At 38.9% G+C, this 14,639-nt stretch overlaps 2 protein-coding genes and 1 long non-coding RNA gene across 4 annotated transcripts in view; all 3 read left to right on the forward strand.

The window, feature by feature from the left end:
* The window catches only part of LOC135776642 (uncharacterized), a 124,496-nt gene that overhangs the window by 21,657 nt on the left and 88,200 nt on the right, over window positions 1–14,639 (forward strand). The gene's annotated exons all lie outside the window — the stretch shown is intronic.
* Window positions 2,454–3,395, forward strand: LOC135776941 (olfactory receptor 8G17-like). The gene has a single exon (XM_065287854.1). It carries the CDS (start codon window positions 2,454–2,456, stop codon window positions 3,393–3,395), a length of 942 nt encoding a protein of 313 aa, XP_065143926.1.
* On the forward strand, window positions 7,046–13,382 carry LOC135776942 (olfactory receptor 8G17-like). Of its 2 annotated transcripts, XM_065287855.2 has the most exons (2): window positions 7,049–7,951; window positions 13,218–13,382. In XM_065287855.2, exons 1-2 carry the CDS (start codon window positions 7,049–7,051, stop codon window positions 13,293–13,295), a joined length of 981 nt encoding a protein of 326 aa, XP_065143927.1. In that variant the 3' UTR covers window positions 13,296–13,382. The 2 variants fall into 2 exon arrangements, with proteins under 2 accessions (XP_065143928.1, XP_065143927.1); XM_065287856.2 differs by lacking the exon at window positions 13,218–13,382 and having other exon boundaries at window positions 7,046–7,990.

Below are 14,639 nucleotides of genomic sequence, written 5' to 3' on the forward strand. Positions count from 1 at the left end.
GGTCGGGTCAGCTTACTTTTGGGAGCTTTTCCATTGGGTGCAGTACGTAGTACCCAATACTTTTTTTCGTACCACCTCGGTTGGGGTTCCAAGCGACCCAAGCTGATACCAAACGTGACGCGAAAACACTGTAGGTCACTGATTGGTCTGAGAGAAGCGTCATCGCTATAATGTAAATATTAGCTTTAGCTTACTGCTAGCTTGCACTGTCTCAAGCAAACATGTTGTTATCTGTGTTCTGCTATAAGTTTCCAAGCATCCTTTTAACGATGAAAAACATCCACAGGTTGAGAATCCGGGACACCATAACAGTTTTCCCAAACTTGCAGTTTGTGGCGGCACATTCGCGACGTGCACGTCCGCATTATATATGCTTAAATGCAACTTAAATGAGGCTCAGCAGAGCGCCGTCGACTGACGCCACGGGTCGGGTGTTTAAACAGAAACTGTCATGTGAGACAGAGGTAGTTATAAACGCGATTGACAATTGACAAGAGACAAAGGAAACAGAAGGGCTTATAAAGGGACAGGGGACTAATGGAACCATGACATGTCAGAACCCATGCTGGTCTATGCTGGTTTTTGGTGCTGGTTTAGCTGATGGTGCTGGTTTAGCTGATGGTCACCAGCATACCAGCACCAAAACACAACATATGCTGATCTTGGTATTCTGTTTTTTTCAGCAGCATCTTAATGTCAATCAAACAATAAAAGAAAGAAAAAAAGTTTAAGATATATTGATAATGTTTTTAAATGGTGAGAATGTCAAAATATGAATAAGTGAGAGTGTTCACAATTTTTTTTATTATCCCTTTTGTTAAACATTTAACATTATATTAATCATCCATTATTAAGGTTTTATACTTTTGCAAGTTTATTGCACTAAATGGGCTACACGCAATTCTATACGTAATGTAATATGCTCTCTGGCATCTATGAAGGTAATATAATATCGCGTTAACCTTACTGCAGCGGGCTATCCCGCTGCGCAGTTTGCAATCATTTTCTACACTGTACCTTAACACAGAAAGCAATGGAGGATGTGACAGTCAGTGCAATTCCATTTACACGCCACAGCTTCTCTGTAAATGCGGTTGTGAAACCCAAAAATTTATGAGTGTGTCAAACCTGTAAATAAATGGTAAATGGACTGCATTTATATAGCGCTTTCATAGACCAATAGCCATCCAAAGCGCTTTACAATTTGCCTCACATTCACCCATTCACTCACACATTCATAGACCGACGGGAGCAGCTGAGGTTAGGTGTTTTGCTCAAGGACACCTCGACACTTGGTCAGGTGGAGCCAGAGATTGAACCACCAACCTTCCGATTTGTAGACAACCTACATGAACCACAAACACTGCCGCCCTCTGTAAATAACCAGACTGAGTGTGAATGCAACCACCTTAAGGACTCAAATACAGGTTTGACAACCGGTACCGTGTGAATGCAGTCTAACTCAATTTTGAAAATTCGCTCATTCCAACTTAATTTGCCAGCACCAGTCCCAAATGATGCAGCAGCAAACAGAAATGGAGCAAAAAAAGGGTCTTCTGAAAGAAAAATTCACATAAAAAACAATGTCTGATTGTTCTGTAAAAAAGCTATACAGGTTGGTGTAAACATAAATTCACATAAAGCATGTATATTTGTCTCAACCTATTTTAAACTTGAAAAGTGTTCAATTAAGGTAAAATTTAGAACAAAAAAAAATTTGATCAATGTCTGTGGTGGTGTCAGCAAGTAACTCAGTCCTAATTAATCCTCTGAGATTACAGCATGACAGATACATCTTTGAACTACTATTATAAAATGCGAGGGCCAGCAAACATTTTAGGCATCTTGACTATCATCTATCTTGGTTATAACGTAACACTGCTGGAGTAAGTATGTGTTCTTTATTAAACTAAATGGTACCACAAATTACAACAAAACAGTTTTATGGTTCTTTGGGGTTTTTTGTTTACTTTTGTAAGAATTCAGATGAAATAATTTGTTTTCAAATATGTATCATCTATTGTGAGCTAAGGAAATCTATGGATAGCAGTGTAAATTACATTTTTATGTGACTCTGCATGTGAAAACCCAGTTAAAGTTATTTTTATTTGTGTGCATGTGTGTTATTAACTGTTTTATATATATTTCTTCATAATGTAAAGAACATGGTGTGAAAATATAATCTTGATATTTTTAATACTGACCGAGTAAAATCATGTCAAAGACTGAGATTAATGTTTAATCAATGATTGAAATTAAACTTTGATGCTCCTATTTTCATAATTGAGACTTTAGCCTGGATTTTACAGGCAGGATCACAAAAAATGCAACATATACAGATTTAACTGTTTAATAAATGTGCATTTTTATAAAAAAAAGAATCCAACAATATTATAATGTTATTATTGACAGTCACAGGTCTGTGTGGCACAAAGGATTGAGCAGGGCAGCCAATGGACAACTTCTCATTCAGTCACAGCATTCTGCTGGTGGAGGGACTCAAAGTTACACCTCAGTCATCGTATCCTGTTTTTATTCTGCTTCTCTTGGTTTATATCTTTATAATGGTAGCAAACATTGGACTTATAATTATGATCTCAACAGAGAAGAATCTGCATCACCCTATGCATTTACTCTTCTGTAATCTACCACTGAATGATATATTAGGTACCACTGTCGTATTGCCACGGTTAATGCAGAATATTTTAAAAGAAGCCTCAGAGCGATATATTACATACGCTGAGTGTGTTTTGCAAGCTTATTTTGTGCATGTTTTTGCAGTGGCATGCCACTATGTGTTAATGATCATGGCCTTTGACAGATATGTGGCTATATGTAATCCATTACGATATTCAGCTATAATGACCAATAAAATGGTGGTTAAATTATCAGTACTAGCTTGGGGGCTGGCCATACTTTTGGTGACAATTCTGTTAGGCCTCACCGTCCGTCTCTCTCACTGCAGATATAAAATTGAAAATCCTTTCTGTGACAATGCCTCGCTGTTTAAACTGTCCTGTGAAGATGTATCTGTTAATAATGTGTTTGGACTCATTTACACTGTTATTGTTTTTACCTTATCACTTGGTTCTGTATTTATAACGTATATCAAGATTGCTACTGTGTGCATTACCAGCAAAAACAAAGCGCTCAACAGCAAAGCCATAAAAACCTGCAGCACTCACATAGCTGTTTTTTTAATCATGTTTGTTTCTTGTGGCACTTTTATATTTCTTCATCGTTTTCCTGAATACTCTGACAGCAGGAAACTAGCTAGTATAATGTTTCACATTGTACCACCAGGATTAAATCCTTTAGTGTATGGCTTACAAACCAAAGAGATAAGACATAAAATTGCTAAATTTCTGTGCAAAAGAACAAAACTGAATCTGTAGTTATTTTATCATGTTATATTATGTATAATAATTTAAATTACTTTTAAAATACTGTATTGTGCTTAAAAACATTTTTAAAACATTTGTAAAATAACATTTTTGTGTAAAAAGTATCTGTTGACATTATCATTGTATTCCCTTAATGTATGTGTGTCATTCTGAGCCTTAATTTCTAAACATATTTGTTTTATTGTGGGTTTTTTGTCTTAAGCTGTGTTAACCATAAGTTAATTTATACATAGAATCACACGTAAACATAAGTTACAAATAATTTTAAGAAATACAGCAGATCTTATCAGTAGAGCTCCCCAAACATCTGGGGGGTAAGAAACCCCAAAATATTCCAAAGGCTTTAAAGTTTTGCACAAAATGATCAACATTTAGTCATTTAGTAAATTATCTACATTTTTTAATGGTTTCATGTAAATTATATGCGACCCTTTCTGTGAAAACCAGCTACAGAAATTTTTTGTGATTTACTGTTTGGTACATAAAATCATCCTACATTTAAATGTGTCAAGTATTTGTTCACCAAGTCTATGACTTGGCGAAAAAATTATAACAAATAACTCTCTGGAAAAGATAACTAACTGTATATATCTTAAGGGATCAATTTAGTTTTTGATGAAGTTTGGGGACCTTTGATTCTTAAAATGTGGTGGTGTTGGAAAGGTGTTAGTACAGTAGAAGGCTAAAAAAGAGATAAAATACTGAGAGGCTTTTTGTATTGTTTGTTTTTGTTTTCTGTTCTTGTTTAAAAAAAAAACATCATTCTACATTTACGGAATGCATTCTGTGTGAACAAAAGGCAGAAACAATACTGTAAGGGATGTATCGTAGTTATATTATCTCAATTTTATCCAGGGGCAGACTAGCCATTTCATATTTTGTTTGTCAAAGCAGGGGCGGGGAGGAGACAACACAAAATATAAGAATATAAATTCTTTATTTTAGTACATTTAAAAACAATAATCAGTCAATTTAACATCCAGGACACATACAAGAGACCAAATAATAAAAATAAGGTGGGAGCTGGTCAGCAGGGACTGTGCACTTAACGCAGTCAGATGACCAAAAGATGTAGTTACTGCCTTTCATGCCCCACTTTGATATGAGGGATGTGCAGTAATGAACCTCATATATATCGTGGTCACCACTTCATGAACGTGCAACTAAAACTGAAAAAAAGGAGAACCAGGCAAGACAGGAGTGTATAAATTCTGTATAAATTGGCTCCCAGTCAGATGAACAGAGTGGCTTATTTTTTTCATCTGGTAGTCTACCTGTTATATCAAATAATAATATTAACCTATAAGATTAGCAAATCTGGTGGATTAAATGAACATGGTGACGGCAACAGCAAAGGTGGCCTAGTATGGAGTCAAAATCCTGGCCTGAATTATTGTCTGGGCTGAGTGGGTGGCAACATGGGCAAGAGACGACCAAGGGGACCAGGGTGGTGCTAGTGCCAACAGGAACCTGGAGAGAGACAGAGACACAGAACAGAAAGAGACCCTCTTGGCAAGATTAGAACGCATTTGGAGCACAGTCCTGAGGTAGCCATCTTGGCCAGGGCAGGAAACACAGGAAGTTTAGGGAGCTCTGAGATGGCAATCAAGCCTAGGGTATGAAATGCAGAGATCTCTAATGTGGCCATCTTAGTGAGGGCAGAGAGTCTTGGTAGCTCAGGAATGGCCATCTTGGCCATGGCAGAGAGTCTAGGTATCTTTGAGGCAACCATTTTGGCTGACCTATGCGATACAAGGAATTCAGGAGCAACCACCTTGGCTATGACAGAAAACGCAGGGAACACTAATTCATCCCTCATGGCCATGAATGGAAAATCAGGTTAAGCTAGCTTGTTCAGGACAGAAAAATTATGGTACTCCTCTGGTTTTTGACAGTGAGCTCAGAAGACTTGGATTCTGCCATCTCAACTGTGACAGGAAACTTAGGATTCAGGGACTGTCACAACCTCTGGGGTAACTGAGTGCAGACCACACATATCTTGTGTGGCAGCCATCTTGGGAAATGGCATGGGTGTGGCAGCCATTTTGGGAACTGGGTTCACAAACCTTGGGGTAGCTACCCTCAACGTTGGACACAGAGGCCCACAACCCCCGCAACTGGCATGGTCTCCTCAGCCTGTGGCATACGGTCCTCCTTGGTCACCCCTAGTGTGAAGGAGGAACCACTTAGCAGTAATGCCAGCAAAATTGGTAAAAATCTTAGTGTCACTAAAGTACCTTATCCCAACCATCAGGATCCTTAAAAACACATACATCCACGGACTTATCGAGCAGGAGGCTTACACGCTTGTCACCCACATCTACGACCAACATATTTTAGAAAGTATGTTCCTAGAACACCAATAATCATTTATGTGCACTTTGTCCTGTGCATTTTGATGTGGGTAACAGTAGTGGAGTCTGAGAAAGCAACTCAACATACAATGTGATCACATGCCATGAACAGTGTTCAGCAATAGCTAAAGCCTCAGCCTTTCTTGCAGAGTAATTTTTAAACCACATGGCAGGATTGTTTGAATGAAATTGTTATAAGGCTTATTTTGGGTCACTAGTCAGCATTAGTCAACATTAAAATACGGGAAGTATGTCCGTGTCTCATCTCCAATAAACGGCTTTTACCAGCCTTTAAATTCAGGGTTTGATTCCCACAAACTTCTGTATTTTTGAGGTGTACAGTTTAGACTGAGACATGATTAGCTAGCTAGTGAGATGTTAAGCATATATCACAGAGAGGCACGCACACAGTGAACGAGGTAAGTAAGTGACTTAAAGTAAGTCCAATGCAGTGATTTATATTTGTGCAGTGTATCATCTTTGCTTATATATGTACACCACGTCTTTTATTGATGCACACATGTTTTGAAATAAATCACGTTTAGATTCAGAGATTCATTTGATAAGATGGCAAGCTCCATCTGTTTCATTAAAGAAAGCTTAACGGGCAACTTGGATCACCTGCACCTTGTGAGCCAATCATATAATGACTCGTAAAGAATGTTTGGACCTTCTTAAAATTACAGATGGATCGGTGTTTGATATCAAAGTACTGCAATAACTATTTGTTGTCTCATACAAAAATGTTGTATACAACGTGCAAGTTTTTTATTTGCATGCAATATTGTGTTTTGTTTATTACTGAAAAAATGAAGCAACCTAACATATAACAGCACTGTTACCAGGGTGTCAAATGTACACCAATACGAACAAAATCTTATTAGTTTTTCTCTCTTGGGTGATGACGGCATCACAGAAACACTTTTGAACCACATATTTAAAGGAAAGGGTAGGTTCATATTTTCCAGTGAAGTATACAGTAGGCTGTAGAGTTTGCCTAACCAATGTTTGTATTATACAGAGTTGTTGTAAACAGGATTGCTTGCATTCTGTTCAGAGTAACTTGATACCTATAAATCAACCATTTTGTTAATAACAGAAAACGTCTAGAGTAAGTATGTTTTTGTTTCAATATTAAACATGTAGCTATTTTTATTTATTTATTTATTTATGCTCTGTGGTGTATTTGTTTATTTTATATCTTATTTAGAGAGTGCTTTAAGCATATATAGCATTAATAAAGTGCTAAGTCTCTTTTTGTCTGTTCACAGGTTTTGTGAGTGGCAGATAATGGACAACCTGACATTTGGACACAGCATCCTCCTAGTGGAGGGACTAAAAGTTACGCCTCAGTCATCTTATCCTGTTTTCATTCTGCTACTCTTAACATATATCTTTACTATGGTATCCAACATCACACTTATAATTTTGATTTCAACGCAGAAGAATCTGCAGCACCCTATGCATTTTCTGTTCTGTAATCTCCCACTGAATGATATATTAGGTACCACTGTCATTATGCCACGTTTAATGCATGACACTTTAAGGGAAACCTCAGAGCGTTATATTACATACATGGAGTGTGTTACTCAAGCATATTTTATTCATGTATTTATTGTTGCATGCCACTATGTGTTAATGATCATGGCCTTTGACAGATATGTGGCTATATGTAATCCATTACGATATTCATCTATTATGACAAATAAAATGGTGCTCAAGTTATCAGCTTCAGCCTGGGGGTTGGCAATAGTTTTAGTGACAGTAATGATAGGTCTTACAGTGCGTCTTTCTCGCTGCAGATATAAAATTGAAAACCCTTTCTGTGACAACGCCTCACTGTTTAAACTGTCCTGTGAAGATGTATCTGTTAATAATGTGTTTGGCATTGTTTATACTGTAGCTGTATTGTGCTTTTCATCAGTAACTATATTTATAACATATGTCAAGATTGCTACTGTATGCAGAAGTAGCAAAAACCAAGCACTGAACAGCAAAGCCATCAAAACTTGCAGTACTCATTTAGCCGTTTATTTAATCATGTTTATATGTGGAGCTACAATGGTTTTTCTTCATCGTTTTCCTGAATACTCTGACAGCAGAAAATTAACAAGTATTATGTTTCACATTATACCACCAGGGTTAAATCCTTTGGTATACGGTTTGCAAACCAAAGAGATACGACAAAAGATTGCTAAACTTTGGTGTAGAAGAAAAGTAATTTCCTTGTGATTACTCAATATTTTTTGTATAATTGCTTAATTAAGTTATTTTTTTCTCTAATTAAAAATCTCAGTGAATTGTTTTTTTCCTAAACAGTTTTATATAATCTTGCCTTTAATTTTATTATTTATTTATATTTATTAATAATAATGATTTTGTCATGATATATTGTAGATGTTTTCTCATAAATATTTTTTGACTTTGTCAGGTGTATGTATGGAAAGTAACTTTGCATTATTGTACAGGTTTAGACTCTTATCCAATTAAAAATTTTCCAGATTGTTTTACAGTTCTTGTGTTATGGAATACATTTTTTAATATATATTTACTTAAGCAGGGTGGTATGAGACCACCTTTTTATTTGTGTTTAATGTTAACATTTTGATTTGTTATTCTGTAATTTTTTCCTTAAAAATCAAAGGAATATTTTATATTAAGTCATAATAGGTAATTTTGGACTGTACAGGGTCCACAGAGCTAAAGAAGCGTTCTGAAAACTAATTTTATTGCACTCTAACATTACATTTTTTAATTAAAAACTGTATGTAATTCAATGTATGAATAGTTTTTAGTCAAATAACAAAGACCAGACCTCATGAAGCCTGTTAATCTTTTCTCCCCCAAACAGCAAGAAAGGAGTGAGTGAACATGTATGCACCATTGTTTATTTTTGTATGCTGTGTGTAGAAGTTTAGCTGCTGTAGCTAACGTTACTTGTAGCTAACATTACTTGCATCTAACGTTCTAAAGAGGTTACACAAATCATTATAATCAAAAGCTTTGCATGTTCTCTTCACATCTTCGTGTAAAATAATAATAAGTAACAAGCACTTCACTTAATGCAACAACAGTACAGGATCCTTACTGCAGTGTGCGGTATCCAGTAGTAAGAACGTGAGGCACGCCACAAAGCCATAAAACAGCATTTGTGGGTCAGGGCTTTTTTAAGAGCTTCGCTGGGCCACAGATCTATCTTTTAACCCTCTGGGGTCCGACCATTTTGGGACACTGGCAGAGGTTCTGACATGCTCTTACATTTGGTCTTTTTTCAGTTGGTTTAAAACGTAATAATGGCAAAATTCTCATACCACTGTGTTTAGCACAAACTGGGCTACAATATTATATGAGCAACATATATGTACATGTTTGTTTTTTGAGAGAAAAGTGTTTATGCATGGTTTTTAAAAAAAGCAAAAATTTTAAGTCACTGATATAGTCCATATAACCCATACTAAACATGTTTTCACAAGACTTTTCTAAACAGAATCTAGTAGTCTAGAGTTTTTTCTTTAAAACAATGTGAAAATCATTCTGCCTACTCATTCACATAAAACAATATATTGATTTAGAAATTGTAAGACACTTTTTTATTTAGAGGGGCGAGAATGATTGATTGACAGCTGAAGAAACAAAAGACTGGCATAATGAGCTGCATAATGAGCCTTTAGGCAGGAATGTGAGAGGGAACTACAGTAAAGACTGTGAGGACCAAATACATTTATACATGTTTGTTTGTGGTTTATTAAAAAATTAACAATATAATCATAATATTAATAAAGGTCAGTGGGACATTTTCAGTTTATTTGGAAACAAACCTTATTCAAAAACTTAAACTAAGTAACACAGCAGAGCTGTAAACTTTATGTGGCTCATGTTACTAAAAGAGTGTCCAAAAAGAGTGAATATGTTTTTCCACTTCAGTTTTGTACTGATGAGCAGTGTTGGCAGTAACGGCATAACAGCTTTACTAACTGAGTTCATTTTTCAGTAACGTAATTTCGAGTAATGTAATTAATAATTTTTTCCCATTGTTGCAACACTGATATCTTTACTGAGAATGTAAAGTGTCGCGTTACAAGAATTTGTTTGAATAAGGTGTAATACTCTGGCTACACATCAGCTGCCTGGAGAGAGCAGGGGTGTGGATGATGACACCGTTGCAAATGCGATGATGATTGGCTGGGTGGGCGGTGCCCAGTTCATGCTGTCTCAGTGCACGCTCGGACTACCACTAAACACAATACAGCATCAGCAACAATGGCGACGAGCCGGGGAAATTCAAAGGTAGTGTTCTCGAACTGGAAGTACCGGCACTACTTCTCGTTAATTGAAATTAAAGGCAAGAATGTGTATGTAACATGCACGCTTTGCCCAGGAAAAAAGACTTTATCCACGTCTGCCTCAAGCAACTCAAATCTTTTGAAGCACCTCACATCAACACATGCTAACACTAAACTTGTTGCTGCTGCTAACCCAACCCCAGATGCTGCTAGCGTGAGCGCCAGCGAAGGAGACGGAGCCACTTTGTTAAAACAAGAAAACGCTCGATTTTTCGGGTCAGCAACAGGTGAGCAAGCCCGAGCTGAACACATTGATTGCAAGGTATGTTGTTGAAAAAATGCTTCCCCTGTCCACTGTGGTGTCTGATTCATTCAGAACTATCCTTGCTAAAATACCGATACAAGGAGGAGGAAGGGGGGTTGCCCCATGCTGAAACACTTTTGCTAAATTCATAGACAGTGAATACGAAAAAATTAATATTAAGCTCAAAATATCATTTGAGGAATTAGAGTACCTTTCAACTACAGTAGACATCTGGACTGCCTACAATAAAAGTTACTTGGGTGTGACAGCACATTGGATCAATCCAAATAACATGGAAAGAGAGAAAGCAGCTCTTGGCTGCAGACGGTTTAAGGGGCATCATACTCATGACGCCACTGCAGTTGAGCTTGACAATATACACTCAACATATGGGATAACACACAAAATCACAGGAACAGTGACTGATAATGGCTCTTATTTTGTTAAAGCATTTAAGAGGTACCAGCCACTTGAGGAAAGTGATTTTGAAGAAGATGTCATGACTGGGTAAACAGGATATGTGAAGTGAGGACGCAAGTGCAGAGTTTGTGGAATAAATAACATTTAATAAACAAACGGGAAACAAAACACGGGAATCAAAATAATAGCAGGTAGGTAAAACACAGGAACAGATGAACAGGATACAAATGTGGTAGCAAAGACAATGATCCGGCGATGAGTGTGACACAAACACTGGTATAAATACACAAAGACTAATGACACACAGGTGGAATGAATGAGGTGATAATTAACAAGTGTCCAGGTGATGAAAATATGGAACAGACACAAAACATGACACGGATCACCGTGACAGAAGATGATGAAGATGAGGTGACGTTTACAGACATTAATGATGCTCTACATGCAACTTATGATAATGATGGAGATGTTGTGATCAGCTTTGGCTACTGAAACAGTTGATGAGTTGGTGTCAAAAAAGCTACTTGTACCTTGTACAACATGATGGAATTCATTCTATGATGCCCTGGCTCGAATCTGTGAAATATCCATGGAAAACCTTAACACCATTTCCTCCAAATTAGGACTGACAGCGATAACAGAAAGGGAAAACCAGTTTTTAAAGGAGTACTGTATTGTGATGAAGCCCCCTTTTATGGTACACTACTTCCAACGATTGAGACATTAATCCTGAAAACAGAACCCCTTAAAAGTGGCCTGCAAATACTGAGGGACCTTCCTGACGCCATAGGCACAGTAAGAACTTGAATTTAATATTTTATTATTTATTAAGTGAACATTGCTGTAGTACAGATGTCACAAGGTGACAATCTCTTTAAGGGCGGAACCAAAGTTAGGGAAGTTTGGTTCCGCCCGGAAGGTTTCCCACCGGGCCGCATTCGAGGACGGACCTTCTCACTTCCTGGTTTCCAGGAACATAATCAGGGCTTTACGAGCCACAGGTGAGAGGAATTAAGCAAGCGAAGGGTGATTGGAGGCTGTGTGAGAGGGAGACAAATAAATGGCTCTGTAGAGACACAAGGGAAGAAAGTCAGACACGAGAGGCGATCGACACGGGGAAAGCTCCTCTGCCTAAGGCAGGAAGATGATCCGCACCTTTTGAAGAGCCCGCAGGCTCTGTTGATCCGGGCTGCGCTACGAAGCGCGCAGAAAGAGGACAGGAGCCACGAGAGGCGAAAGAAAGGCAGGACGGGAAGAGAGAATAAAGGAGCACCCCGAAGAGAGCTTTTGGCTGAAACCGTATGGTTGTGGGAGACATCGTGAACCTTAAAGGTTGAGAAGTGAATGGAGTACATTTCAAATGGAGACAAAGGGAAAGGGGATTGAAAACGGCATTGATGTGAGTACTAAGATCGAGTTGAAAGCATCCTGTATATTTACCTGGCTTGATGTTGGATTCCTCCAGGAGAAGGAGGGCGGCCCTACCCCTAGCATAGCGTGGTGGGTGAGCCGAAGGAATATTTATTGAAGCAGTCACAATGACGACATCGCTAGCTAGGCCGCATATTTCATCGCCAGATCCGAACCAAGCGAAGGAAGGAAGACGGGTGTCCTTTTTGTACACTGAGCGTGGTGGGTGAGTCCTTGTGCGGTGAACACCTTTAATTTTGACGTGGTGCTGTATATTTGCTGTGGGTTGCTGTGTATTGCTGTGTGTGTCCTGTCAGATAAACCCCCGCCTTCACGCACTTCGTTGAGGAAGGGCAAAGAGGCTGCTGGTCCTAGCCTATTCCAGTACAGCATATGTTGGGAGCGTGCTTCAGATCTCGGAAAATAGCACGGTGCCTTGGGACGATCTTTTTCGTCTGGACATCGGGCGGATGTGAAGAGTGGCAGTAAGGAGCTGAAGAAACAGCAGAGGTGTGAGTACGATTTGGGGTCATTACCATTGATACTTTCAAGTGCATGAATATTGTTATTGCAGAGAGAGAGGTGAAGGAATTCCATCGTCCCGTGGCCTCTACAAAGGGGCGCCCCTGTCCAGAGTTCGAACGCCTGACGGCAGCGAAGAGAGGGAAGCGCTCGGCCCGGTGAGACATTGAGATATCCCACCCCTCTGCCACCACCGAGTAGTCGAGAGGGTTCGCCCCCGACGCCAAGTAGGAACTACTTACCCCATCAGACGCCTCGTAAAGTGCTGTAAGTCCGCCACTGCTGCCAGTTGATACCTGTAGAGGGAAAAGGAGAGAGAGTGAATAATCTGAGGAGAAATCGAGGAAAACCTGTACTTACGGTACGCCGAGTCCAGCCAAGAGGTGAGAGCCATCCAAAGCAGAGTAACTGTGCTTTTGTGTCCCAGTCGATACCTGTGGAGATAAAAGGAGAGAGAGTGAATAATCTGAGGAGAAATCGGGGAGACCCGTACTTATGGTACGCCGAGTCCAGCCAAGAGGTGAGAGCCTTCCAAAGCAGAGTAACTGTGCCCCTTGTGTTTCCAGCTGTTGCCTGTGGAAAGCGAGAGAGAAAATGAGCGACCCGAAGAGGAACTGTGTGAAATGCAGCCGGTGCAAATAACGAGAGCCTGAAGAGGCCGTTATTTTAAGTTCCCTTTCCTCCCTCCCCTATTTATTATTTTAAGTAATTTAAATAAAGTACATTTTAATTTTATGCTTACCTGGTGTGTCTGGTTATTGGGGTGGCGTTGGGAACCTCCTCGAGGTGGAAAAAGGGGCGTGACCTTATTTACATCTGGGTCCACCCCGACCTGTGACACACATAATAATTAATACAACTGCTACTAATTATGATGATAATAATAATAATAATATCACTGATTTGTGTTGATACATATTATTGATAACATATACATGTTATTATTCTTATAATTTCAGGCAATCAAAACCAGATTTGCAGACTTGCTGCCGTAACTCTTCCAAAATTCAAACTTCGCTTGCTGCTGTCACAGGAGTTAAAGGATAAAGCCAAGGCAAGTTTGCTGGCAGAGTGCAAAAGAATTGTCCTCGAAGAACCACAGCCAGGTACAAGTACATCTTCACATCACATAGATTCAGCCAAAGAGAACGATTTCTTTTCCTTTGAGGAGGATGAGGATGAAACCTCCTCTTCAGCAGAAAACCAGGTGGCAGACTATATTAGATCTTCAGCACAAAACTTTAACTCTCTGTGTGGATTTTCTCTCTTCAAGAAAATTTCACTACGTTACAATGCTGTTACTCCATCTAGTGCACCTGTTGAGAGACTGTTCAGCCTGGGCAAGCTTGTCTTCTCTCCAAAGAGGAACAGACTGTCAGACAAAAGATTTGAAAAGCTTCTCCTCCTACGTTACAACCACTGGTTTAGTTGTTAGATGAGAGGAGTATTTTAGTATAGATTGATGTATTGTTCTTTTTCACTGAAAACGAACAACATGTTAATCTATATAGAGAGTTGGATTGTGTTCTGTTTATTGTGCAATAATATACAGGTACAGAGATTTGCACTACTTAATGGCCAGATCTTCCTTTGTTTCTTTTAAAAAAAGTTTACATTTGTTTGTCTTTGTGGATCTTTCTTGAATGGCTTGGGTACTTCACTCAGGTACAAGGATGCTGCTCGACTGGAGATACGCTTAGCTTGTGACTTAACTTGAAACCAAGTCGCTAGATCCGGGAGAGTGTAGGTTATATCTGTACCAGTCTGCAGAATGTGGTGACTCAGGCAGAGTAAAGAACGGCTGCATGTTGTGGAGTTGAATGTCGTTGTTGGGAGGAAGAAATCACTGTGTCCTTGTCAGCTCTTGATGACTGGGGATGAGCAACAAAGCTATCTGTTGTTGGGGAATTATCCGGTAGAGCCTCTGCATTCTGTTCTTGAA

Source organism: Paramisgurnus dabryanus, chromosome 18 (genome assembly GCF_030506205.2).
Source record: "Paramisgurnus dabryanus chromosome 18, PD_genome_1.1, whole genome shotgun sequence".
Lineage (NCBI taxonomy): Eukaryota > Metazoa > Chordata > Actinopteri > Cypriniformes > Cobitidae > Paramisgurnus > Paramisgurnus dabryanus.